The sequence below is a fragment of the Trachypithecus francoisi genome, unplaced genomic scaffold (assembly GCF_009764315.1).
Source record: "Trachypithecus francoisi isolate TF-2019V2 unplaced genomic scaffold, Tfra_2.0 Lachesis_group17, whole genome shotgun sequence".
Classification (NCBI taxonomy): domain Eukaryota; kingdom Metazoa; phylum Chordata; class Mammalia; order Primates; family Cercopithecidae; genus Trachypithecus; species Trachypithecus francoisi.
The window spans coordinates 1,476,955-1,504,649 of record NW_022681462.1 but is presented as its reverse complement, the minus strand read 5'-3'; the positions used below and the strand labels follow the sequence as shown (position 1 = coordinate 1,504,649).

At 55.5% G+C, this 27,695-nt stretch overlaps 1 protein-coding gene and 1 long non-coding RNA gene across 7 annotated transcripts; one reads left to right on the top strand and one right to left on the bottom strand.

Moving 5' to 3' along the window:
- On the bottom strand, positions 1 to 26,228 carry LOC117099612 (tyrosine-protein kinase ZAP-70). 6 transcript variants are annotated; one of them, XM_033238928.1, is made up of 15 exons: positions 26,211 to 26,228; positions 25,662 to 25,770; positions 25,344 to 25,422; positions 14,414 to 14,835; positions 13,596 to 13,756; positions 5,787 to 5,925; positions 5,598 to 5,685; positions 5,460 to 5,506; positions 5,220 to 5,271; positions 4,106 to 4,298; positions 3,359 to 3,565; positions 2,505 to 2,697; positions 2,273 to 2,413; positions 2,063 to 2,175; positions 3 to 485 (listed from the first exon to the last, which is right to left on the bottom strand). In XM_033238928.1, exons 4-15 carry the CDS (start codon positions 14,813 to 14,815, stop codon positions 362 to 364), a joined length of 1,860 nt encoding a protein of 619 aa, XP_033094819.1. In that variant the 5' UTR covers positions 14,816 to 14,835; positions 25,344 to 25,422; positions 25,662 to 25,770; positions 26,211 to 26,228; the 3' UTR covers positions 3 to 361. The 6 variants fall into 6 exon arrangements, 5 of the variants coding, with proteins under 5 accessions (XP_033094818.1, XP_033094819.1, XP_033094820.1 ...); XM_033238929.1 differs by lacking the exon at positions 26,211 to 26,228 and adding an exon at positions 26,013 to 26,030; XR_004443919.1 differs by lacking the exon at positions 26,211 to 26,228 and adding an exon at positions 1,654 to 1,874 and having other exon boundaries at positions 349 to 485; positions 25,662 to 25,816.
- Positions 20,312 to 25,345, top strand: LOC117099613. Its single transcript, XR_004443920.1, has 3 exons — positions 20,312 to 22,126; positions 22,493 to 22,578; positions 24,993 to 25,345. It is a non-coding gene; the product is annotated as an uncharacterized LOC117099613 (long non-coding RNA).
- Positions 26,229 to 27,695: the final 1,467 nt, after the last annotated feature.

Here is a 27,695-nt window from a genome sequence, read left to right as displayed (position 1 = left end):
GACAAGAGGGAAGCTGAGTTTATTCTGGTTCTCTACACCTGACCACCCAAGGACACCCAGGCTCCAGGGTCAAGGCCCAGAGGAAGGCATCCGTGTAAGCAACGCCCTCAGCTCAGGGCCCTCTGGGAGCCCCCAGCCCAGGCTGCACGGCCCCACCTTCCCGGGCCTCCCTGCTCCGCAGCCAGAGAGGACAGGGGCCAGGCAGGGAATGCAAGGCCAGCATGGCCTGAGACGCCCCCTACCACAGCCCAGCTGTGTGTGGAGACAACCAAGCAGAGCTCAGCCAGGCGGCAGGGCCTGGGATGGGGCTGAGGCAGGGGAAGAGCCGGCGTGGAGGGCTGCAGCCCTGGGCGGTGGGAGCTCAGGCACAGGCAGCCTCAGCCTTCTGTGTGCAGCCCGGGGACCCCTCCGCTTTGCTGGCCAGGCTGTAGTAACAGCTCCGCATGCGCTGCTCCACGGTCAGGAAGTCGGGGCGATCCTCCCACCTGTGGGCGTGGGGGTACATCCAGGCTGCTGACCACACCCCCAGGACCCAGCTTCACTAGAGGGTGGGCATGCACAGTGCTTGGCTGAGGTAGACTTTCGGGGCTCAGAAAGTCAGCAGGGCTGTTGGGGTGGTGGGACACTGGGTGGTGGAGAGGCCTCTGGGGTGTGAGAGCGTTGGGCGATGCCACACAGCCTAAGAGGCAGAGCTGCCCACACACAGGGTGCTGGGATGACCCTCTCCTGAGCGTTAACCAGTGAGGACTCAGCGGACTGAGTGGACTTGGTGTCAGAGTGGCAGCTATTGACCATGGGGACCTGGGATACAGAAAGCTAATGCTGGCCGGGCGCGGTGGCTCAAGCCTGTAATCCCAGTACTTTGGGAGGCCGAGACGGGCGGATCACGAGGTCAGGAGATCGAGACCATCCTGGCTAACATGGTGAAACCCCGTCTCTACTAAAAAATACCAAAAAAAAAAAACTAGCTGGGCGAGGTGGCGGGCGCCTGTAGTCCCAGCTACTCGGGAGGCTGAGGCAGAAGAATGGCGTGAACCCGGGAGGCGGAGCTTGCAGTGGCTGAGATCCGGCCACTGCACTCCAGCCCCGGCGACAGAGCAAGACTCTGTCTCAAAAAAAAAAAAAAAAAAGAAAGCTAATGCTTTGCACTAGGGGGCCAGGGTATCAGTGGGCTGGGCGAGGGCTTAGACGAGAGGGAGTGCGAGGCTGGTGAGCAGCAGAAGCTTGGAGCACGGCACTGGGTCTGGCCAGTGGGGAGCTGCAGTATTAATGGCACTGGGCATGGGGTATCCGTGGACTGGGTTGGGGTGCTAGGTGCTAGCCTCTTTGGGTGCCGGGGGGTGGTACCCTGAGTGTTTCCTGGAGGTCGAATTAACACGTGTCACAGGAGGGTGGACCGGCCAGAGAGGGTGTCTATCTGTTGGGCTGCTTGGGTATTTGGGTGTCAGTGTCCTAAGTGCTGGCCGGTGGGGAGTCATGCGTTAAGAATGTCCACACGTTGCATGGGCAGTCTAGGGCATCCGCTTGTTTGGGTGTGTGTTGCCTGTTGTCTGATGGGAAGGTGGGATATTGATGGTGTTAGGAGTTGAGATGTCTGAAGGTTGGGCTTCAACCAGGCAGAGGTGGAGGCTGGAACAGATGAGAATTTGGTACCTCAGTGCTCGCCTGTCTGGTAGCTGGGTGCTGCGTGCTGGCTGGTGGGGACTGGAGTGTTGGGTACTGGAGAACCATCTCATGCCCCGAGTGTCGGTGTCATAGGTTGAGTAGCAGAGTATGGATGTGTTTGTGTGTTGCAGGGTCCATGTGTTGAGTGATGACTGAGGTTTTAGATGCTGAGGAACAGGCCCACAGGCGGGGTGGCAGGGCGGGGCACACTGGAGCAGGACAGCAAACCCTGGTGTGTCCGAGAGCTGGGTGGGCGGGTAGGGGGTGGCTGCAAGGGCCATGAACTGGGTGAAGGCCAGAGAGCTCGGTGGGATGGCATTATGTTGACATCAACTCATCCAGCACCAGGACTTCCCAGGGGTCAGCCCCGCCAGGTCCCCTCCCCACCGGCACTCACTTGTAGATCCAGCAGTCACTCATGAGTTGGTACAGTTCAGGCGGACACTCTGATGGGCACTCCATCCGCTTGCCCTGCTCGATGAAGGCCATGACCTCTGGCCCTTTCATCTTCTACTCAAACCAGGGCCAAGACACTTGTGAGTGACCAGGGTCCTCCTCCTCCTCCCCCTTTCCACCGCACCGCCCACCCGCCTCTGCCTGCGCCTGCCTTGTAGGGCTTCTGGCCGTAGGACAAGGCCTCCCACATGGTGACCCCGTAGCTCCAGACATCACTGCGGCTGGAGAACTTGCGGAAGTTGATGCACTCGGGTGCGTACCACTTGAGCGGCCACTTCCCTGCTGAGCGGGCCTGGGGAGGGGGTGATGCTGCCGGGTCAGGGCTCGGGGACCCTCTACCCACCCAGCCTATCCACCCGGGCATCCCAGGGGCAGAGGCTCACGGTGTAGTAACTGTCATCAGCACCCAGTGCTTTGGAGAGGCCAAAATCGCTGATCTTGGCGTAGTGCCGGTTAACCAGCAGGACGTTGCGGGCCGCCAGGTCACGGTGCACGAAGTTCTTCTCCTCCAGGTACTTCATCCCCATGGACACCTGGTGCAGCAGCTCGGCCACATTGCTCACGGGGATCTCCTCCCTGGGGTGGCGGGGAAGGCGGGGTCAGCTGGGAGAGCAGCCAAGTTCCCAGGGGCAAAGCACACTTCTCTGACCCAGCTGGGCATGAGCCAGGTGACCATGTGTTCAAAAACGCTTATTGAGTACCCGCTGGGGACACAGCAGTGAACAAAACAGGCAAAACCCCTGCCTTCATCCAGTCTCGAGGTTTTAGGGATCACCCACACGCTATGACTCCCAAGTCTAGACCTCTGCCTGCACCCCCAACGTGCTGAGGTGTCACAGACATCTCAAAGATAATGTGGTCTGATTGTCCCCGTCCCCACGTGCACACCCACGTGGCTCCTCCACTGTCCTCTCCAGCAGCTCCTCTTTTTCTCACACCCAATCCGTCAGCAAACCCTGGCAGTTCTGCCATCAGAATCTCCCCAGAACCCACCGCACTCCTTGCCTTGGCCTCTGCCACCAGGAGGCAGCCACAGCACCACTCACCTGGACTCCCAGGCAGGAACAGTCAGGTCCGCCCAGGCCCTTGCTCCCTCCTCACTGTCTCCCACTGTCTCGTCCTCTCTGCCCCTGAGCCAGGTCCTTCCCACACATGCATGCGTGCGGGTGTGTGTCCACCATGCCCAGGCTGAGCCCCGGCCCCACCCACCCGATGGCTGGGCCCACCTGGTGCTTACTTCTTGCCGGCCAGGAACTTGTGCAGCGGCCCACTGCCAGCCATCTCCATGACCAGCATGAGGGCCTCAGCCTGGCAGACACCAATGAGCCGCACGATGTAGGGGTTGTCCAGCTGGTGCATGATCTGTGCCTCGCGCATCATCTCCTCTGTGTCCGCCTTCTCCGTGCCCTGCTTCAGCACTTTGATGGCCACGTCAATCTGCTTCCTGCTCGACCCGGCCACGGGAGGCGTGTGGACAAGGGGCACTGGCCCTGCTCGGCCCCACACCCCCACCCACCCATCTTTCTTCTCCCTTGAGTTGTGCGGTGGACAACTGCGGTGGCCACCCAGGTTAACACCCAGGGGCTCAATGTCCCTGTGGCCGGGAGTGTCTCCTGAGGACAGCTCCCAGCCGGGTTGCTCACCGGGAACAGCCCATTGTCAAAAGGAATCCAAAGTGACACCCTCCCCAGGGGCAGCCTGTCAGGGGCCAGCAGACTCACGGATCGGGGACCTCACTGCAGCTCTGCTGGGTTGGGTAACTGCAGCTCAGCCACCTCCCCCTGCCCAGGCCCACATCCCACCCCCCTCAGGTGTCCCGCGCTCTCTCAGGGAATCCTGCAGCGTGCAATGTCCTGCCCCAGAGTCTGTTTCGCAGGCAAACTGCGGTGAGACAGACATCCCGGTGCCCACCCCACAGCCTGGTGAAGCCACCCCCCTCTGCCCCCCTGCGGCGGAGCCCCGGCCACGGCAGGGGCGGCCATACTTGCGCATGCGGTACACGCCCTGGCGCACTGAGCCAAAGTTGCCGCAGCCGAGTTCAATGTCGGCTATGAGGAGGTTATCGCGCTTCAGGAAGAGCTTTTTGTCCTTGAGCTCCTCTGGGTCGCTGTAGGGGCTCTCATACACGCTGGTGTCCATGGGCATCGGCCGCGGTTTCTCTGGGGATGTTACGCGCGCTGGGCACACACAGCCGTACACTCCCAGGTCAGAGGCAGGGGCATGGGGAGCAGGGCAGCCTCAGCCCCGACAAGCACCAGCCCCAGACAAGGGTGCCGTCCCTGGAGCACGCACAGGCAGGTAGGTGCCCATGCGTGTTCCTGCACATCCACACGCAGGCACTGGCATACACTCCTGGCCACAGCTGTGGGTGCACCGTGAGGCCACAGGAGGGTGGACTCTAGGGGCAGGTGCATTGGTATCCACGTGGCACCATTACTGTGCCAGCTGGGGTGTGCATGTGTGTGCATTCGTACGTGTACACTTATGGCCAGGCCTGCCCCGTCTGTGTATGCAGCACACAACCACATTTACAAGGCCTCCAAAGATGAGCTTCTGGGTGCACATGTAACTATGTATCTTCTCTGTGCACACACGTGTTCAGGTCTGCACCCACCCATGAGACACAGGAGCACCCGCAGCAGAGCATTTTAGGAATGTGAGCTCTGGGGTCCATCCTGGGTTCACATCCCGCCCCCACCACTGCCTCACATCCCGGTAGACAGAGCCCTCCCTCTGTCATCTGTAAAGTGAGGGTAATCACCATCGCCACTGCATAAGGCATGTCAGGAGGGCTCGGTGGCTCATACACACAGTGACCTCGGAACGTGACTGACACATGGTAGGCGCTCAACAAACGTGTGTCTGGGGAGCCCCAGGCGGGGCCAGGTATGCTCCCTGCACGTCAGTACACACTGGAACGTATGTGCGCACAGGCAGGCGTGATGGGCATGCCCATGTGTGTCACAGGGATTAACCAAGCCAACTGCCACAGGCCGGCCCGGCCCACAGCGTCCCCATGAAACCCCACAGCCCTGACAGGGACCCTGCTCTCGGCTTGGCATGAGCCCCAACCCACACCCCCACCTCTGCCCGCTCACCTGGCTCAGGGGTGTATCCATCTGAGTTGAGGGTGTCGATCCGTCTCTGAGGCTAAAGGTCACAGAGTCAGCAAGGCCTGAGCTGGGGATGTCCATCCCCTCTCATGAGACCCATGTCCACTGAGGACTCCCAGAGACAGTGGAGACACAGCCTCTTCTGCTCCACAGGCACCCCAGCCTCCCCCACAGCCACCCCCCAGCTCCATCCCCAAGGCCACACTCCAGGTGCCCCCAACTCACGTGAGTGAACGTGGATGGGTGGGCTGGGAGCGTGGGAGCAGCAGCCTCTGGGGGAGCAGAAGGACCAGTGAGGGCTGGGGGCCAGGTCTCCTGCCGCCCCGCCCACCGCCCGCCCGCCCGCCTGCCCGCTGCAGGCACCTGAGGCGCTGCTGGCGCTGCTGTTGGGACAGGCCTCCTTCAGGCAGTAGATGAGCCCGTCCGCCTTCAGCTTCAGATACTCCACCAGCTGCAGGGAGCAGGCAGCTAGCAGAGGCTCCTCTCCTCCCCAGAGCCCGGCACCCCATCAGAGCACAACATCTCCCGGAACAAGCTGCATGGGTGGCCTACCTGCCAGAGCGTGTCAAACTTGGTGCCCTCGGGAATGCAGTACTTGCCCGCCTTGTCTTGGCTGATGAGGTAGTGGTACACCGTCTTCCCATAGATGAGGGACAGGGCATACGTGCCCTGCTCCTTCCGCGGCCTCAGCCTGGCAGGGGAAGGGAAGGGATGTAACCCCTAGAGCCACGTGGGGGCCTTCTACTGTGCCCCGGTTCCCCCGACATACACCCTATGGGCTCTACACCCAGGAGCCTTGCAGAGAAGCTGCAGGGACTGGGGAAGCCAGGCCAGGCCCCCATCGCCTCCAGATCTGCTGATGATGGGCTGAGTGGCAGAGGGTGGTGGAGGGGCCATGGCTGTGTTCCCAGGAAAATGCACAGTCCTCCAAGAGCCAACAGATGGCCATTCACGGGGAATACCTGACCATCCACAGTGGACACTCAGCCGTGGAGGAGGGGGACACCCATCCACTGGGGAACACCTGGTCCCCATGGCTGAACACTTGGCCATCCATGGCCAGACACTTGCCATCCACAGGGAGAGAGCCATCCACAGGCACTCATTGAGGGTACACTTGGCCACACAGTCAGCCAACCATGGGGGGCACTTGGTCTTCTACGACAGACACAGGGCCTTCAACAGGTAGACCTAGCACCATTCTCCTGGGGAGAGAAAGCCTTTTCCACCTAGACCCACACAGGTAGGTGCAGCTTCATGACCAGCTCACAGGGCACCCTGTACAAATCAGAACAAGTCACTTTCTCATCACAAGACTGACCAGTTCCATAATAGATGGACCTTTCCTAGAATGAGACCCTCGATTGCTTTCTGCTGGAATTTTGTCAAAATAAATATATAAATCTTCCATGTCTGTGATGGGAATTGAGCTCCTCAAAGGTGGTGTGTTTGTGGGGTGAGAAACTGTCCCCCCATCCCCTCCAGCCCTGAGTACACACACATCCCCCATACACACAGACCAACTTAGTGTCAGACACTGGCACCCTCACATGAAATCCCACAGTGACACCAGTCAGCATCCCCCACAAAACAGTTTTGTCTGGGGTCACTGGCACAAGCCTCTACTGCAGGATCAAGTGTAGCTTTCCAGTGAGGAGGGAGGGCAGCTGGCCCCATGGAAGCTGTGGAGGGCAAAAGCAGCCAACTCCTGCCTCAGGGATTGCACTGCCCTACAGAAGAGCCCTTGGGATGGCCTGTGAGCTGCACCCTCCAAGGTGCAAATTCTCAGACCGGGCCTGGCCCTGCCTGCGGGTGTTCATTCACTGGACAAGTCTTTACGGACTGTGGACCACAGGCCAGGCACTGTTCTGAGTGCAGGGATATGGCAGTGAGCAAGGCAGCCGTGGGCCCACCTTGCAATGAGGCCCTTCCTTGGGAAATGTCCCGAGTGAGGGAGAGAGGTACAGCTGTGACCATTGCCTCCATTCCTGGACAGCATGTTCCCCAAAGAACAGTGCAGTGAAGGGTGGGGCAGTTCCCAGGCTAGCCCACAACAGTCTGGAGACAACGTGGAGAGATGGGAAATCAAGGCAGGGGACAATGAGGGCACACAAACGGGCAAGGAAGAGAAGCCTGCCACAAATTAGGAAACAAACGTCCCACAGAGACATGAGGCGGGGACAGCAGATGCAATGCCATCACGTGAAACCCCACAGTGACACCAGTCAACATCTCCCACAAAACATTTCTATTTTGAGTCACTGGCACAAGCTCCTGTTAAGTGCAGCTTTCCAGTGAGGAGGGAAGGCTGTTGGCCCTGGGGGTCTCGGAGCTGTGGAAGTCAGAGGCAGCTGGCAGGCTGGCCAGGAGGTGATGGTCTCCAGGGACTGTGAGAAGTGAAAGCACCTCCTAAGGGTCACAACCTGAAGTTTTAAACCTGACAACGGAGACTCGATGCTAAGGGACTCGATGCCAAGTCACTCACCAACAAACAGCAAACCTCCCCTCCCATCTCCCCTCCTCTCTCTTTGTTTTGTTTTTGTTTTTGTTTTGTTTGTTTGTGTTTTTGAGATGGAGTCTTGTTCTACCGCCCAGGCTGGAGTACAGTGGCGCAATCTCGGCTCACTGCAAGCTCTGCCTCCCGGGTTCCAAGTAGCTGGGACTACAGGCGCCTGCCACCACGCCCAGCTAATTTTTTGTATTTTTAGTAGAGACGGGGTTTCACCGTGTTAGCCAGGATGGTCTTGATCTCCTGACCTCGTGATCTGACCACCTTGGCCTCCCAAAGTGCTGGGATTACAGGCATGAGCCACCATGTCCGGCCCTCCATCTGTCTCTTTCATTCTTTCTTCTGGAACTAATAATTTCCTCCTTGTTTATTTAAACTTCCGTGTGGAATATTGGAGAAAAACAGCCACAATATTAGGGAGCTCTTTGCATCAATAGCTGGGGTCTCCTCCTCTGTCTCCTGAATCAGGGTTTGATCATGTGCCTTGCTAACAGGACATTAGCAAACGTGACACAAGCAGAGACTTGAAAAGTAGTTGAGCATTGAGGTTGGCCTGCCCTCGCTTGCTTTTCCTGGCAGCTCTCCAAACACCATGGGAATGACTCCAAGCTAGCCTGCTAGAGAAGGCCCATGGAGGAGAACCAAGGTGCCCCACATGAGTGGCCAATAGCCATTCATGTGAGTGAGGCCATCCCAGAGACCATGCAGCTCCAGCCAATCTTCCAGCTGGCTGTGGCCACATGAGTAAGCTCAAAAACCCAGCAGAAGAGGCACCCAGCTGAACTTAGCCCAGATTACCAAGCAAACCAGCCAAATTGCCAAGTAAAACAAGAGTGAATAAATGACTGGTGTTTGTTTGTTTGAGACAGAGTTTTGCTCTTGTCACTCAGGCTGGAGTGCAATGGTACAATCTTGGCTCACTGCAACCTCCACCTCCCGGATTCAAGCAATTCTCCTGCCTCAGCCTCCCAAGTAGCTGGGATCACAGGCATTCACCATTATACCCAGCTAATTTTTGTATTTTTAGTAGAGACAAAGTTTCATCATGTTGGCCAGGCTGGTCTCAAGCTCCTGACCTTAGGTGATCTGCCTGCCTCAGCCTTCCAAAGTGCTGAGATTACAGGTGTGAGCCACCACACCCAGCTGTAAATGATAAATGACCATTGTTTTAAGCCACTACGTTTCAGGGTGTGAATATAGCACATTGTTACACAGCAAATGCTAACTAATACACTCTTTGGAAAGAGACACATGAGTTCATAAAGAGCAGCCACAAACTGCCAGATAATAACCACACAGGCTAAGACACTGGTGTTATCACCACATATATTTCAGTACCATAAATTCTACTTTATTTACAAAAAAAAAAAAAAAAATGCTAGATAGTGGCAGTTCTTTGTTCTTGCAGTTGGAACTTGCACTTAAGCCAGAAGTATAGGCTAAAAAATCAACTTGTATCTCTGCTCTTAAAATAATATGTAGAACCTTTAAGAGCTCCATCTATCTCTGGTTCATGATTGTAAAAAAAAAAAAAAAAAAAAAAAGAGCTACCATTTATTTATTTATTAAGATATTGGTTCTAAATTCTTCACATATTTGTCCTATAATCACAGCACTCCCCACAAAGTAGGTAATATTGTTATCTCCATTTTGTGGATGAGGAAACTGAGGCACAAGATTATGTATCTTGCCTAAATTGCAGAGTTGGTAAGAGGTGGGAGGTGGAGCCAGGATTCAAATGCATTTCTGACTCTACAGTTAATTGCTACCTAGGACTAACACCCAGCTCTGTCACAGATTATCTGTGAAACCCTGAATAAACTGCTAATCCTCGCTGGGCTTCGGTTTCCTTATGTATAAAATGAGATAACTGGTCTAAATCATAACTTCTTGACCTGAAAAGGGTTCGAAGGACGAGGTTCAGGACCAATCATAATCTTGTATAACTGTCTGCAAAGTCCTTGAGGTGAATATGTTTTGGGGGATTGTGAAAGGGGCAGTCAGTAGGATTCCAAAGAGGTCTGCGGTCCAGGAGAGGATAAGAAACACTTGACAGACCAGGTGTGGTGGCTCATGCCTGTAATCCCAGCACTTTGGGAGGCTGAGTAAGTCTCCCTGGGAGCACTGAGGCGGGCAGATCACCTGAGGTCAGGAGTTTGAGACCAGCCTGGCCAACATGGCAAAACCCTGTCTCTACCAAAAACACAAAAATTAGCCGGGTGTGGTGGTGCACGCCTGTAATCCCAGCTACTCAGGTAAGCTGAGGCAGGAGAATCACTGAACCCGGGGGACAGAGGTTTCAGTGAGCTGAGATTGCACCAGTGCACTCCAGTCTGGGTGACAGAGCAAGACTCTGTCTCAAAAAAAGAAACACTGGACAATGTACTCTCTTCAAGGCCCTTTCCAGGGTAAGTTTCTTTTCAAGTCAAATCAGCCGATTCCATAAAATGCTGCCAATAACACAGAAACAGGCCAGCGTTGGCAGCGCACAGGCTTGGGTACAATTCCATCCGTTCTTCGGCAACTATGAACTGTGCTCAACGGTAAGCATGGTCCTGGTCTTCACTCTAGGCCTTAGTGGCACGTGTCTTGCTTTCACACCCCCAGCCCTGAGAAAGCTGTTACAGACTTCAGGAACCGCAAGAAGAAGCTCTCACAGTTTCTGTCCAAAGCGTGCCTTGCCTAATTTTCCAGGAGCTGGGTTCCTTGTAGCTGCTTCTGGTCTCTTGACATTTACCCAGAATGGTCACTGTCCCTCATACCCCTGTGCCAGCTGTTTCTGGACCTCACTGCCAGCCACAGGCTCTATGTCATGCCCAGATGCTGGGCATCTCTCCTTCCTAGCCACACCCTCCCACTGCCAACGCTGGTCCTATTTGCCTGGGAGACTACACGCCAGTTTGACATGCGATGCACAGACAGCTGCTTACAGCTGTTGGCCCTGGCCCTCCTGAGACTCCTCTAATCTCAGTAGACTGGTTAACTCTAAACCTGTCATGAGCTCTGCTGTGTTACACAAAAAGTGTTTGAACTTTTCCTTCGGGCAGTGAAAGCTTTGCCACACAATACTATATGTGGAAGCCTAAGATAGCAAACAGATCAAAGCTGAGCTGCTGTTGTCATTCAAGCGGAATGGGGCCCCAAATCCCACCTGTTCAATCCTCCACTCACTCTCCCACCCCCTAGAATCCTCTGTCACTCTCAGGAGGCTTTAGGGAATCTGGGGGAAATTTTTAAGCCATTACAGTGGCAGAATCACGACCTGTATGTGTGTGTGTGAGTGCAGGATGAAGAAGAGAGATGGGGGCGGGGAGGGAAAGAGAACAAGAAAGGAAAACTAAGAAGAGAGGCAGAGACTGCGGGGATGAAAAGCTACATTGGGAATGTAGGGGGAAACCAGAGTAGAAACTCAGATTATAAAATCAAAGACAGATGAATTTACATTTTATGAAGGAGAAAGCAGAGACGGGAGGAAAGAATCAGCTACATCAATAGGAAGGGCTTAGAGCCTTCTTTGTGTCCAGCCTGGGGAGAGCCCCTGGACTCTCAGGCACCTGGGGTAACATGTCTGGACGAGGGGGATATGAGCATGTGAGACGTGTGAGCTAATGTTAGTAACCTCTTGGTGAGGGTCACACCTGGGGTGGGGTGATGCAACATCTGGAGGAAGGTGGGTAACACCTGGACCAGCCATCACCATGTACTGCAAGACGGAGCCCTCCAGAGGCAGCCCCTACCCTCAGGCTGACAGTCCAAAAGGAAAGAGAGACAGCCCCCAACACCCATGTTCACAATGCCCATACCTTGATGAACAACCCCCTTGATCCAATCCTACAACCAACCTTTTGCAAAAATGGCTCCCTGCATTCCTCTCCCTTAGGGAGTCCCTTCCCTACAGTGACTTTGGTTTTGGTCGTGTGACTTGCTTTGGCCAATAGGACATCAGTGACATTACAGAAACAAAGGCTTGAACTTGCCCTCTCCTCTCCGACTGATCTTGGGAACCCTGCACCACCACCACACGAACAAGCCCCAGCTCCTTGCTGGATGATGACTCCACTGGGCCAGCTCATCCCCATCACCCAGGTGACACTGAGCCAATGGCCAGTCATGTGAGTGTAGCCATCCCAGCCTATTCAGGACCAGCCTAGATGACCCAAACCAGAACTGCTTAGTTAGCTCACAGAATCAGGAAGAGTAATAACTGTCATTTTGAGCCAATAAATCTTAGGGCTGTTTGTTATATAGCAAAAACTAACGGATACAAAGGCAAAGGTTTCCTCTTAGAGAACACAGCCCTGTCCTGAGCTGTTCAGAAGTTGTGCCAGCAGTTGAGTATTATCTGCAACACGTATCTAAGAACTCCCTCAGAAGCCTGGGAAACTCCACTCCAATTTACAGCCAAAATCTGAATCTGTACGGTAGGGTAAAAAGAGTTGTTTTATCAGCCCACAACAGACTCTTGGAGAGGGAGCTGCATCTTGCGAAGAAGCCTGCAGGCAATCTACAGAAACGTCACATGGGTGAGGAAAATCAAGGGATGTGGTCATTTCCTCCAAGTGGGTTGACCTCAGGAGAGGAAACAGCCCTGGGGGAAGCAGGTGACCCGAGGGATCTGCCGGGCAGGGGCTCAGGCCAAGAAGCACTCACGAGAAGGAAGGCCCAGGAATTGTCCCCACAGATTTCTTGGGGGAAAACACTGGGCTTCCTGAGGTCATGGGAAAGAGGCAGCACCAGTTTCTCTGTATTCTGGGGCCTGAGTGACCTCAGCTGCACCTGGATACCATCTGTTATAGAAAAGATCCCGCGTCCAAACCAGAAAGCAACAGCCCCAGCAGGGCTGTCGAACACTCAGAGTTTTAAAAAGAGCTTTTGAGAGATTTTTTTCACATTAGCAAATTCACAAACAGCCACACGGCCTCAGCTGTGGCTCAGACACGCACGTTCACCCACATATAAAAGCTAACATTTACCACATTTTTCCTATGTCAGTTACCATCCTCTCGCTTCACACGTACTAATTCATGTCATCCTCCTAGAGGACCGCGGGGGGAGGTACTGCTGTCAACCACAGGACAGTTAGAGGGGGCTGCTACATCACTCTCCCGGGATCCCACCTCACCTGGGCAAAAAGCTGCAGTCCCTGCCCTGCCCTCACCTCCTCCCATTCTGCCCCTCACCTACACAGCTCCAGGCACATGGCAATGTTTCCGGAACACACCAGGTAGACTCCTGCTTCCTGATCTTTGCACCAGCCATTGCATTTTCCAGAAACACCCTTCCCCTGAAAGCTGCACAGCTCACTCCTCAGCTTCTTTCCCTTACTCAAAAGCCACCTTCTCAGCAAGTCCTCTTCCCACCACCTAATCGAAAATTGCAACCCCTCCCCACCTGCACACATGGCACTTATACCATCTGACAGGGTCTCTATTTTACTGATTCCTTTTCTTGTCCACCTGCCCCATGAAGACAGGCACTGTGTCTGTGTGGCTCATTGCCATGTCCTCAGTGCCTGATACACAATAGGTATTCAGTAAATATTTGTTGATTGAAAGAGGGGAAACAGGCAGACAAATAAGGTCTGCTACTTGCCCCAAGGGCCACAGCCAGCAGGTGGCAGAAGCGGGATTCCAAGCCAGGCCAAGGGACCGACTCTGGAGGCTTTCCTGGTCACTGCCTCTACTTCCCCACGCGCAAGCTCCTTTGCACATCAGAAACGCACAACCCACTTGCACATGGGAGCACAGGCACACCTTCACGGCCCACCTGCACGCTCACGTCTGCCCCAGTCCCCAGGATCCCTGCCAAGGAGCCCCAGTCCTCACCGCACCCAAACCCCGGGCCCCACATACAGGAACTTGCCGTCGGTCTGGGTCCCAGAGTAAAGTTTGCGCTCGGCCTCCTCACGCGTCAGGCTGCTGTGGTACCAGGGCATCCGCTCGTGGGCCGTCGTAGCAATAAGTTTCTCCACCTGCGGTGCCTGGCTGATGATGGCCTGCTCCAAGGCCTCGCCCTATAAAAGGAGAGTCGAGGAGGTCTGTAGGTGTGGCTAAGTGCTCGCCACAGGAACCCCCTTCCGGGAGCCCCGTCCCAGAGGACTCCCCACCCCACCTCACCCAGGCGTCCCTAGCACGTGTTACACAGGTTGTCGAGGACCACTTCCTTGCCCCCTCCATGGTCCCCTCCCCAGTCCAGCTAGGGAGGAACCACCCCCACCTTCCAGCAGGGCCCCAAGCGTATCTCCAGCTTGAAGACCTAATTCAGGTACTTGTGCACGGTGGCGTCACTCAGGCTGTGCAAGACTACAGCCCATCTTCCCAGACAGCCGCCCTACCCTAAGGGCTCACCCTAGCCCCGCGCACCCTCCTCTCAGCCCCGCCCCCAGTCCAAGCCTCGCCTTCGCCCGGCCCAGTGCATCCCTCCACCTTCCCACCTGGCACAGTAGCGCACCATAGCATCCCTTATCCTGCGGAAGGCGACCGCCACCGCGGAGCCCCTACCTCTGAGGCCTCCTTTCAGGTTCTTCCCCAACCAGTGTCCCACCTCTCCAGCTTCCAAAGGGGACTGAATGGGGAAGACGACCTTTTCCTTCGTCCTATCCCCCCAAACCCCGGACTGCCCCTCTCGGGCCACGCCTCTCCAGACCCCGCGCCCCAGGCCGCGCTCTCACCTCCAGCTTCCAGGTCTGGCGCACGTAGTCGCGCACCATGGCGTCGCGCAGGCAGTCGAAGACGCCGGGCTGCGGCTCCAGGCCCGACGGCCGGTTGCACGGCTTACGCAGGTTGCAGGGCAGCCCGTCGGGGTCGCGCGAGTAGAACTCGCAGAGCTCGGCCGGTCCACAGTGAGCCTTGCCGCCGGCGATGGCGTAGGTGCCGTTGAGCTGGCGCTCGATGGGAAAGTGGTGGAAGCGCACGTCGTGCACGAGCGACAGCACATAGCCGCCAAGCGAGCGCAGGCACTGGCGCAGCAGGAAAAGCCCGTCCGCCATGCCCGCCAGCTTCAGGTGCTCCTCGGCCTCGGAGCGCGAGATGCTGCCGTAGAAGAAGGGCAGGTGCGCCGCGGGGTCTGGCATCGCCCCGGGCCTCCCCAAACCTGCGGATTCACAGAGGGTCGGAGGCACATCGGGGCCTTCCTGAACCCGGTACGTGGGGCCCAGAGACGGCGCAAGAGACTCTGCGTGGAGGGCATCAGTGCCGCAGGCTGAGCGCGCCAAGGGGGCGGAGCCTGCTCTGTGCCAGAGTCAACCTGGAGAGAAGCCGCAGCCTGCTGGGCACAGATCCAGAAGTCCCAAACCCCCCTCTGACTTCCAGAGACATTATGTGGACACTCAGGCACGCCAACTGGTTCCCAAGCACCAACACCTGTACCCATCCCTTCGTGTCCCAACCACGTGCTGAATTCTTGTGTTTCAGGCCCAGTGCTGGGGATATGCACGCTCCAGGCAGACGCGGTCCCACCCCGCCCTCCCGAACGCAACACTCTATGGAGGGAGAGCCTTGAGATAAACTGAGAAAGAAACAAAAACAATCATTACAGACTGAGGTCGACATTACAAAGGAAGTAAGTGGAGTGACATTAAGAGAGAGAGGACGTGGCTCTCGCTAGGACGGTCACCTTCTCCGAGGAGCTAGCATTTGAGTGGAGATCTGAAGGAGGAGCCAACTTTTCAAAAAGCACGCGGGACAGCGCATCAGGCAGAGGGGACGGCATGCACAGAAGCCCTGAGACCACACCCAGCTTTGTTCACCCAAGCGCCCTACCTCTCAGCCTCCCCTGTCGCTTCCGCTGACCCTTTCCCCTCGGCCTTAGCAGGCCCCCTCGCCTTGCCCTCTGCCTTCCTTGGCAAGTTTCTACGGAGCATATGCTAATTTGCATATCCATCCCTAGGGGACTGGTTAAATACATTAGGGTTTAATCTCAAAGTGAACTTTGATACAGCTATTAAACAAACAAAATGTGTGATTGAGGGGAGGAGGAATTAAGGCTATTTAGACGGATGGACATCTGGTAAGGCAGATAACTTTAAATTGCCTGCCCTCAACTTTCTGGGGTGATGGTGACGTCCTGTATATTCACAGGGCTTGGTTTACACAAGTGTCTGATCTTGCCAAAACTAAGAGAACGTACACTTAAGATGTGTTCATTTAATTGTATGTGCCTCCCTCAATTAAAAAAGAAACATAAAATATTGAACCCTAGGTAACAATCTGTGTGCAGAAATGTTTAGGAGTGATGGGAACTGAGGACTGTAATCTAGTTTGAGAGCACCCCCCAAAATAACACTGATGGATGGACACACAGAGCGAGAGGGACGGATAAAAGGTTAGACAGCCAGAGAGACACAGTTGACTCCTGTTGTTCTCCGCAGTTCTGTAAAGTCAACGCAAACACTGAACTAGCAAATATAGAACTATCCCTCCTAGGGGAAATGTAGAGTTAGATTCCTAGGAGCCTCTGTTTACATTTTCATCAACTGATCAAGACATAACCTTGTTTTTTTGTGAGTTTCTGCTTAAAGACACCTTATTTAATATACCTGGTTGATTCACTGACATTGAACACTTAGCCAATAGCACTATAAGTTTATCTGATATGTTTTCTCCATAAGGCACATACAGCCTTCTGGCTCTTAGGAATGCTAGACAGCATTTCAGCACTATGGTTGGGGGCCATGTTAACCAGTGACATCACCAACAAAAAGCACAAACAGTCAAAATATATGAGGCCAGGTGCGGCGGCTCATGCCTGTCATCCAGCACTTTGGGAGGCTGAGGCGGGTGGATCACTTGAGGTCAGGAGTTCAAGACCAGCCTGGCTAACATGGTGAAACCCTGTCTCCACTAAAAATATAAAACATTAGCCAGAGGTGGTGGTGGGCACCTGTAATCCCAGCTCCTTGGGAGGCTGAGGCAGGAGAACCTCTTGAAACCAGGAGGTAGATGTTGAAATAAGCCAAGATCAGGCCACTGCACTACAGCCTGGGCAACAAGTGTGAAACTCTGTCTTTAAAAAGATAAAGTAGGCCAAGCGTGGTGGCTCACGCCTGTAATCCCAGCACTTTGGGAGGCCAAGGCGGGTGAATCACAAGGTCAGGCGTTGGAGACCATCCTGGCCAACATAGTGAAACTCCGTCTCTACTAAAAATATAAAAAATTAGCCGGGCATGGTGGCGGGTGCCTGTAATCCCAGCTACTCAGGAGGCTGAAGCAGAATTGCTTGAACCTGGGAGGTGGAGGGTTGCAGTGAGCCGAGATCACGCCACTGCCACTGCACTCCAGCCTGGGTGACAATGCGAGACTCCAATCTCAAAAAAAAAAAAAAAAAAAAAGATAAAATAAAAAAACAAAATATGTGGCACCACCAAATAGAACATGAAAAAGACTGGCCAGGTGCGGTGGCTCACGCCTCTAATCCCAGCACTTTGGGAGGCCAAGGCGGGCAGATCACAAGGTCAGGAGATGGAGACTATCCTGGCTAACATGGTGAAACCCTGTCTCTACTGAAAATACAAAAAATTAGCTGGGCGTGGTAGCAGGCGCCTGTAGTCCCAGCTACTTGGGAGGCTGAGGCAGGAGAATGGCGTGAACCCAGGAGGCAGAGCTTGCAGTGAGCTGAGATCACGCCATTGCACTCCAGCCTGGGCGAGAGTGAGACTCCGTCTCAAAAAAAAAAAAAAAGAACATGGAAAAGACACTTGTCTGCAGCATGAGAACGTTTGCCTTGTACATCCTCAGTGGGAACATCTGTATCGAGTGACTCATATTTTTGCCACTCTGTATGTCTGAGAATGACCGCAAAAGTGCCACGTTGGTTTTAGGGTTTCAAATAATTGTTAACAAGTCAGTGAATTCACAAATAAGAACTCCACAAACAGTGTTGATCAACTGTATGTGATAAAACAATTATAGCAAATCATTAACTGTTGAATCTAGCAGGTGAGTTGTTGGTGTACAGTTAATTCTATTTTCTGCATATTTGTAAGTTTTCATAGAATGTTGGGGAAAAATACCTCTCCATAGCGGTTACGAGGCGTTTCTCTACTAAGAGAGGCCCAGCGAGGCTACTCAGGCATACGTTTGCATTGGAGAAGTGACCTTGGGTGCCCTTCTTAGTTATGCAAATGGAACCAAGGGGTAAAATGAATGCTTTTGTGAATCGAGAGGCTTCCTCTGCCCTGGGTGTCCAGGGATGGGCTCTGGAGCTGAAAGGAAGGTACTGGAATGGGAATCAGGTGAGGTCTGGGTCAGAGTAGCTGGAGGAGGGGCCAGGATCTGCATTGTAACCTGATTAATTGTGATGGTGAGGTTGGGAGGGCCAAGCTTGAGGGGGATCCTGGACAGGTGGGTGTTCCAGAGATTCATAAGGGACTGCATTTGTGGCTCCACCTGGAGAAACAGGTCACCATTCCACAAGAGTGTTTTTAAAAAGTCATGAAGTGGCTGGGCGAAGTGGCTCAGGCTTGTAATCCCAGCACTCTGGGAGACCAAGGCAGGTGGATCACATGGGGCCAGCAGTTTGAGACCAGCCTGGCCAACATGGTGAAACCCCATCTCCATTAAAGTACAAAAAATAAGGGCCGGGCGCGGTGACTCACACCTGTAATCCCAGCACTTTGGGAGGCTGAGGTGAGCGGATCACGAGGTCAGGAGATCGAGGCCATCCTGGCTAACACAGTGAAACCATGTCTCTACTAAAAAAAATACAAGAAATTAGCCAGGCGAGGTGGCGGGCGCCTGTAGTCCCAGCTACTCCAGAGGCTGAGGCAGGAGAATGGCGTGAATCTGGGAGGTGGAGCTTGCAGTGAGCCGAGGTGGTGCCACTGCACTCCAGCCTGGGTGACAGAGCAAGACTCCGTCTCAAATAAATAATTAAATTAAATTAAATACAAAAATTAGCCAGGCGTGGTGGTGGGCACCACGCTACTCAGTCCCAGCTACTCAGGAGGCTGAGGCAGGAGAATTGCGTGAACCCAGGAGGCGGAGGTTGCAGTGAGCTGAGATCATACCACTTCACTGCGGCCTGGGCAACAGAGCAAAACTCCATCTAAAAAAAACAAAAAAAGTCATGAAGGCTCCTAGGTATTCACTCTAAAGAAATGGAAATTGACTTTCACACAAAAACCTACCCAGGAACCTTTATAGCAGTTCTAGCCACAATTGCCAAAAATTAGGGATAACTTAAATGTTTCCCAGCAGATGAATGAGATGCACCGTGGGACATGCCTATCGTGGAATTCTACTGGCAATGAGTGGAACAACATACGGAGGCACACGATTCCACGGATACATCGCAAAGGCCTCCGGCTGTGTGCGAGAAGCCAGGCTCGAAGGGCTACTGTGATTCCACACACAACTGCAGGGATGGAAAACGCGCCAGGGCTTGCTGGGTGCTGGGGGTCGGGGAAGGAGTGATGACAGAGGGCAGGAGGGAATTCGGGGGAACAGTCTGTATCTTGATTGATGTGGTAGTCTCTGGGCTGTATGCATTTGTCAAATCTCAGAATGTTTCACTAAAATGATATAAAAAGTTTATGGTATGTAACTTATACCCCAAATTTTGATTAAGGGGGAAAGGAATTGGAAGATACAAACACAACGGACACTAAAAATGCTAATGCAAATAGGAAAGGTGATTAAGGGCTGTCTATACTCCTGTCCCCATGTCCCTGACTCCCAGCCTTCTCAGCCAGACCCACGGTCTGCGCCCACTCCCTAGGCTGTTCTCCAGCACTGATAGCACCCCTGGCAGTCTGTGGGCACCAGACAAGCACTCTGTGACCTCCTCAATCCTGGGCCCCCTGAGTGGCCGACACCGATGACTCCTCCCTCCTGCTTGAGCCTCACAGACCTCTCTGGTCCTTCACAACCCCCTGGCTTGCCTCCGCCCTCTGACCATCGTGCTCACTCTCCTTCCCCCAGCCCGGTCCCCTTACTTGGGTCATTCTGTCAGTAGCCATACATGCTGCCACACCCACCTCTCCCTGCGCCCAGATCTCTCGTCTGACTGAGGTGGGTTGGTGCTGGCATCATCTCCTTTGATCTCCACCAACTGTTTCCATTAATACAACCAACTAAGATCCAGATGGCACGCTCATGCTGCCTGTGGCTGGCTGAACCCACAGTCTATTTCCACAGAGCTGAGCTCCAGAGTCTGCAAGCTGCTCCTTGGCAATTCTTCCCCAAGGCCTCCCTTGCTCAAGACCCTACTGTCTACTGCTTTGGATCTCCCCAGCCCTCTGCCCCAGCTGAGCTGTGCTACTTGCTTTCCTTCAAAGGACGTTCATACTTTTATCCACACAGTACCCTCCACCTAGTGCACCCTTCCGTCTCCCCTCCACCTTCTCCAACCCAGCCAGCCCTTCCTTGAAGACTCATGGAGCCACTCCCACAAAGCATGAGGACGCGGGATGAGGCAGCAAACTGAGGGCTTGTCCAAGGACCATGGGTGCAGGGTAGCAAAGCTGGTCCCTGGGGCCGGAAGCTGTGGCAGGAAACTGTCGCCAACACAGTTTGAGAAGCTCCTCCCCACGTGGCCACAGGTGCAGCCTGGGTAGCTGCAAGCAGGTTAGGGCAGAAGAGGAGATGAGGGAGGTTCGGTGCCCAGCCCAGGGCTGCCATCCGTGACCCGAGGCTAAGGAGTCCCAGAGGCAGGCTCTCTTCCTGTGCATCTCAGCTGCATCCCAGCTTCCCTGTCCCACGGCCCACGAGGACAACCGTAATCACAAACACCGCCCACAGCAGGCAGGTCAGGTGATGGGCGGCTCCTCTTCCACCCCTGGGGCCTTTCTGGACTGTCCTCACTAGTAAAACATGGGGCCCAAGTTCCCAGGGACCCCATGGCCAGAGATGCTGGGGAGGCCAGAGAAGGTGGGCAGAGGTGGCAGAGATGAAAAGTCCGGGGGCAAGAGGGGGGAGAATTTGCCACGCAGTGGCTAGCCAGAGTGTCTGCTGTCAGTGAGCTGCACCTATCTACAGCTCCCCAGGATGACCCCAGACCCCAGGCAGAGGATCAGATGTTTCTGTTCTCAGCTGTGTCCCTGCAGACTCGCGGCCCTCCCAGGAGACACCCACCCTGAGACCCACCCCGGCCCTCGTCCTGCCTGGGCCACCCCAATGGTCAGGACTTGGGTTAGGAGCCCTATCCCTTAGTCCCCAGCGAGCCTCTTCATTCCCCAAGCCTGGCCTACGGTTCTCCCTAGGCTGACCCCAGCCAGCTTCCTCTTGAGCTCACAGTTCAGAGATCCTAGTTTGGCCTTCCCAGAGCTTACAGCCCCAGGATCCCAGCAGAGAGATCACAGCAGAGCAGCCACGGGGCACCTGCCCCACGCTCACAGCCCAGGCCCTGGGAGGACGATGGAAAGAAGCCTTGGAGCCTGGTCAGAAGGACCTGCCTGGAACCCCACCATTCACCCGGCCTCCTGGGGTAAAGGCCTGGAACCCCACCATTCACCTGGCCTCCTTGGGTAAAGGCAGTGCTAGATTACAGCTATTGCGGAGAGATCAGATTCCCCAAACATGCTTCAAAGGAAAAAAGAGTCAAGGGGTCAAATACAGTTTCAAATGCTGTGAAAAGCACATTAAAGGCTCCGAGAAGACCACATGGAAGGACCCCTTTCAGCGTCACTTAATTCCCACGCCTATTCTGCAAAGCCGTAAAGGTCTACTGTTTCACAGAACATTCTCTGGACATCAAAAGCCCCCATTACATGCCCATCGTCAGAGCAGAGGTATCACGCCAAAGCCACAGGACCTGGTGGGAGTGGGCAGGAGCAGCACAAGCTCCACGTGTCCCCTCAGCCAGAGGCTCCATGTGTCTCCTCAGCCAGAGACTCCACCTGTCTCCTCAGCCAGAGGCTCAGAGGCTCCACCTGTCCCCTCAGCCAGAGGCTTCCCATGTCACCCCAGCCAGAGGCTTGACATGTCCCCACCCAAGGCACTGCTGGAATGGGGCCCCGGCCCCCTACTGCCCCCACCTCCTCCTACTGCCCCCCTACCATCCTGTTCCCACACCAGCTCCTGGCTCTCTCTCTCTCTGAACCCCCAGTCCTCGCCTGAGACCTTAAGTCCCTCTGAAGCCGTGTTTCCTGCTCCTTAATCCCCAAGATGTGCTTGGGCACCTGTGCCTACCAACAGTGGCCGCATAGGCACTGGTCGCCAGCAGATGCCAGCTTGGTGGCACCATGAGCCACACAGCAGCAGTGAGCCATGCGACAGGCTCCTCCTTCATATGTCTTTCCTGACTGCAGGGATCGGATTCAAATCATGGGATCCTGGACCCACTACATGGTCACGGTGCAGCCTGAGCAGCGAGTGAAGCTCGCCAGACCTCTGGAAAGCAGGGCCAGTGAAGATGCCCAGCCCTGGGGCTGCAGGGACCCCCTGGGGTGAGACTTGCTGGGCCCCGTCACGCCATCACATCCTCCTCTTCTCTGCTGGAAGCCCTCTAGGCTCCCACCTCACCCGGGGTGAAAATGCAAGTCCTCAGGGCGGCCCCCAAGGCCCTTCATGATGCCCGTCACCCCCCGCCACTCGCTCCCCTCCAGCCACACGGGCCTCCTCATGTTATTCATTAGGTTCCTTGAACAAACCAGGCATGGTGCAGCCTCGGGGCCTTTGTACTGTCTGTTCCCTCTGCCTGGACACCCTTCCCCCAACACCTTCCACTTTATTCAGGTCTCTGCCTAAGTCACCTCCTCCAGGAGGCCTTCCCTGACCTCCCTCTCTAAAATAGCCTCTCCTTCTCTCTCTAGCCCTGACCCAACTTTATGGTTCTTCACCACCTAAAAGACGACACTGTATCAACTTGGTGACATAGTATCTTCGTCCCTGCCAGAACGTAAGCACCATGGGAGTGGAGGCTGTCTTGTTCCCCTACCTATACCAGCAAGGCACAGAGCAGGTGCTCAATATACCAGGTACCTACAAAGGTCCGCAGTCCGCTGGGGTGGGTGGGGACGCCTCTGAACACCAGTGGAACCTGACACCTGGGGAGGGGTGAGGGGCCAGAGGGGCTTCCTCGGGTGGGGGATGGTGGACCGTGGGACTTCCTCCACTGACCCACGGTGGGAGAGGAGGGGCCCGTCCTAAGGATCCCGGCCACCGGCTATTCCCTCAGCCCAGAACAGCGCCGCATCCTCCTCCTGGGCCTCAGGCTTCAGGCCTCCTCCGTTGTCCCATCCTCCCAGAAGCATCCCATGTGCCCCGCCCCCTCCCCAGCCTGGGTCAGGCACCTCCCCTAGGCTTCCAGGGTCCCCATCCTGCCACATCACAGTCCTGAGGGCCTCTGTCTCTGCTCCTCGGTCCGTGACCAGGCTGAGCTCCCCGAGGCCGGGCCCACGGCTCTTGTCTTGTTTTCTATGGAAGCTCCTGCTTCCTCCCAACAAGTATTTGTCAAGTGTGCAAGGACAACCGCAACAGCCTCTGTGTTGGGGACTGCCTAGCCCTTCACGAGCATTAGTCATTTATTCTAATTCTCACCACAACTCCATTTGGTGGGAACTATTATCCCACTCCTCAGCTAAAGAAACTGAGCTGGCCGAGCACGGTGGCTCAAGCCTGTAATCCCAGCACTTTGGGAGGCCGAGACAGGTGGATCACGAGGTCAGGAGATGGAGACCATCCTGGCTAACCCGGTGAAACCCCATCTCTACTAAAAAATACAAAAAACTAGCCGGGCGAGGTGGCGGGCGCCTGTAGTCCCAGCTACTCGGAGGCTGAGGCGGGAGAATGGCGTAAACCCGGGAGGCGGAGCTTACAGTGAGCTGAGATCCGGCCACTGCACTCCAGCCCGGGCGACAGAGTAAGACTCCGTCTCAAAAAAAAAAAAAGAAAGAAAGAAACTGAGGCTCAGAGAGGTCAATGTCACGCTCAGAACATGCAGCCTGCAAGGGGCCGCCATGATTTGAACCCAGGTGTGTCCAATGCAGCAGCCAGTGCTAACCACTCCAGCAAATGGCTATCAGGAGACCCTGGAGAGCCAGGCTGGGGCAGGGTCAGGGTCAGAGTCCCAAACCCAGCAGACTCTCTAAGGGGCGTTGGATTGAACAACGCCCCTCCACCACCCCTCCAGGGAGGCCCCCAACTCCGGCCTCCGCTGCCTGTGTGACCTCAGCAACCAGCAGTCCCTCTCCGGGCCTCAGGCTCTGTGACTGTAAAAGGGAGATGGGAAAAGGCGGAGTGAGTCGGGAGGATAGGGGCTGAAAGAGAAGAGGGGACAGCGTGGAACTGTCCTGGGCCTTGTAGGCTGTTCACAGGATTTCTGTCCTGGACCTGTTAGATGCCAGTAACACCCGCTGGGTCAAAACCCAAACTGTCTCCGGGCACTATCAACTGTCCCAGGGGTATGGGAGGAGGCAAAATTGGCTTTGATGAGAACGGCTGCCTTAACCCTGTACCTTGGGTTGGGGCAGGGAGTGGTCAGCACGGGGTGGTCTAGGTGCTGCAGCCCCAGAGAGTAGATAGGAACTGTGGAGTCCAGAGCCCAAGGCCACCCAGAGCTAGTGAGGATAATGAGGGTTTTAGCAAGACGTTTCTCCACACGTGTATGCGCCAGGCACTGTGGATACAGTCACTCTCTTTATTCTCCTGAGAGCCCTGGGAGGGAAGCACAGAGAGATGCAGTGACTGGCCCACTCACACAGCTGGTGAGTGGCAGAGCCAGAATGTGAAGCCAGGCCCCCAGGCTCCAGAGTGTACACATCAACACCCCCGCCAACACTGCCAGGGCAGCGGGGCTGAGGTTGGAGGGCCGGTGAGAAGAGGAAAAGCAAGCTCTGGATTCAGCAGGAGGCACCTTCACAGGCGGCACCTTAGGAGTCCCTGACCCTGATCTCTCAGCAAGGCATTATTAAGCACCTCCCGTCTGCCTGCTGTTCTAACCAAGACGAGAATAAGGAGTCATCTCGCGCTGCTCACCTCACGAACCTCGGTTATTCCTGTCGGGGATCCTTCCTACCTGGGACACGCTTCCCAGCCTCTCGCCAATAGTCAGGAACCAGGCACCTGCCAGGTGCCCGTATCTGCATGTGCATTTAACAGATGCACAAACTGAGGTCAGAGAGCCCGAGCAACTTGCCAAGAACACACAGTAGTTAAGCGGAACCCGGTGTTTTGCTTTTTCTCTCCCCAGGTCTTCCTCTAACCTGAGCTCGGCTACAAGTGGCTCAAGCCTGCCCTGGGCCCCTCACAGGAATGACAGCATTCTGCTGATGGAGCTCACGGCACTGGTGAACATCCCCCTTATTTTCACAGGGCCTGGGGGCTAGACTACACTTGCGCTTTCTCTGGAGCTTTCTCTCCTTCCGGGAGCCAAGGTTGCAGCCAGACAGGGCCCAGCAGGAGCCCAGGGACCAAGCAGGCCTCGCTGTGTCCCCTGAACAGCCCGGCTTGGCCAAGCCTCTGCAGGGGGAGCTGCTTCCCTCAGCATGGCCACACGCCCTGTCTGCCTCCATCTCCAGCCGGTCACCACCCAGCCCAGTCCTCCAGCCTTCCTGGTCCTCCCAGCAGCCTCCTGACTCCCGGTTAATATTCTGTCCTCCTCCTCCAGACACAGCCCACCATGGAGACAGTGGCCAGGTGCCACTCCACCCAGGCACCACTTACCTGGGGACGTACAGGTGGATGTCCAGGCAAACAGGCCACTTGTGGGGTCTCTGGTCCCAACGCCAACGGAGAGCCGGTTCTGGGTGAAGAATCAGGACTTACAAAGCCAGTCTGGATTTCCCGGCAGGCCGAGCCCCCAGCCTGAGAGGGAGGCCCTGCCGCTCACACTCTCTGCACCCACTCTGGGGGAGGATGTCACACCCCACCAGGGTTTCTCACTCATGGATGGGGCGTTCACGCTCTGACAGGTCTCCCAGAGCCCCCTGGGGTGGCCCTGGTGGCAGGACACAGGCAGATGGCCCGAGGACAGTCACCTACCTGAATGCCCTAGCAGCAGCTCTGAGGCCCACGGGGGGCCAGGCCTGGCCGGAAGGCCTGGTGTCTGCTGAGCTCCAACAAGCAGGCTTGTCTGAAACTAACCTATTTCCTGGATGCGAAGACAGGAAAGGGGGCTGTGTTTGATGTTTACATCAAAGTCACAAAGTGCTGTGCTCAAGGAAAATCACAGGCCACGTGTTCCAGGGAGGAACAGGGCATTTCCGGGGCCCAGCACCGCCTGCCCAGCTGCAGGATGGGACTGAGAGATGGGGATGAGGCTAAGCAAAGGCAGGGGTTCGGGAAGGATGACTCCAGTAGCAGGAATCGTCAGACGGAAGGAAGCCCGCGTACCTGGAACAGGAGGGTAGGCAGCAGCGGTGGGAGGCAGGGGAGTCCCAGGGCTCATGGAAACTAGAATGCCCCCATTTTCCCCTCAAAGGGGTGCCGTCCTGGGGCCTGCACCAGCCAGACAACCCAGAGGAGTGATGTATTTATGCCACAGGTGGGTTAGAGCTGGAGGGAGGAGAAACCCACTGAGTCAGCCCATACCCTGAAGGTTGAGACCCCCTCCTGCGCCAGGTATCTGGACGGCAAGGACAGCCTGCCCTTGCTCTCTGGTGGCTCGCAGGCTTGTGGGGGGCAGCTGAGTCCACAGGGAGCCAGCGCTGGGAGGCTGGAAGCCTGGGCACTGTGTGTCCCCATGGGAGCCCCAGCCCCGCCTGGAGGATGTCAGGGATGCGTTCCAGGAGGAGTCAGCCACTCAGCCGAGACACAGAGCCAGGGCACTCCCAGTGCCAGCCCGGCCCACCGGGGACCTTTCCTACGAAGCTGAATCTGGCTGAGCACCACGTCACTGCGGCCACCACCTCCTCTTCCTCTTCCTGTCCTCCCTTCCCTCACCCCGTGCACCCCCCCGACGGTACCCACCCACCCTTGGGCCCAGGGCCACACGTCATGCACCGTCTCAGAGGGGGGCCTGCAGAGCCACTCTCTCTCGGCTCCATCTCCCCTCTAGTGCCCCAAGGCCTCTGGGAGCCTCTCGCCCACCACCTCCTCGCTTTCTTGGTCACTAGGAGTCGTCACAGCTCTCCTGTCTGTGGGGTCTCAGAGACCTGTGTGGAACTGCCCTGGGACCACTGTGGAGACGCCTAAAGCTCTTCTTCTTGGGGTCCTGCTGCTCTTGTTAAGTGGGCTTGTGATACCCTACCTTGTTTTAACCTGAATTGACTCTCCCTTCGCTAAGAGAGCCAGACAGACTCCATCTTGGCTCTTTCATTTGCAGCCCTTTACCCACCCTCCTTCCTCAAGGACTTAACTTGTGCAAGCTGACTCCCAGCACATCCAAGAATGCAATTAACTGATAAGATACTGTGGCAAGCTTTCTCTGCAGTTCCCAGGAATTCTCCTGGTTAATAGTACCCAGAGCCCCCCTGTTTGTGTCCGGTTGGTAACGCCCAAAGCCCCGTGTCTTTCACCTTGTGATAGATTTAAAGCCCCTGCACCTGGAACTGTTTGCCTGCCTGTAACCATTTATCCTTTTAACTGTTTGCCTGCTTTACTTCTGTAAGACTGATTTAACTAGACCCTGCCCGCTCCCCTTTTTAAAGCAAAGTATAGAAGAAAATCAGGCCCCTTGTTGGGGCTGAGAGAATGTTGAGTACTAACCGTCTCTCGGTCGCCGGCTAATAAAGGACTCCTGAATTCATCTCAAAGTGTGGCGTCTCTAACTCGCTCAGTTACAACAGGTTCAGCTCCCCAGTCGGCTTGAGGATCCCCTCACGCCCCCACCCCAAAACCTCCTTCTTGGGGATCTCCTTTCCGGGCCTCTACTATCCTCTGGCCACCTGAATCTCCTTTAGAAAATCTGAGTTCCGACCTCTAAGCTAGGATACTTTTCTCCTACATAGAGCCCCCCTCCAAAATGGTGTTCGCTAGCAGCCTCCCCTTTCCCCAGCGGCATCTTGAAACTCCAGGCGTAGAAAACATCCCTTCGCATCCATGCTGGACACTCATTTCTTGGAGTATTGAGAGAAG

Bases quoted from the DNA above. Each gene is read 5' to 3' on its own strand.
- LOC117099612 (XM_033238928.1), bottom strand. From the start codon at position 14,815: ATGCCAGACCCCGCGGCGCACCTGCCCTTCTTCTACGGCAGCATCTCG. The intron at 5,926-13,595 runs GTATGTGGGGCC...TTCCCCTGCCAG, and splicing joins CAGACCGACGGCAAGTTCCT to GCTGAGGCCGCGGAAGGAGC. The intron at 3,566-4,105 runs GTATGGCCGCCC...CGGGTCGAGCAG, and splicing joins GGCGTGTACCGCATGCGCAA to GAAGCAGATTGACGTGGCCA.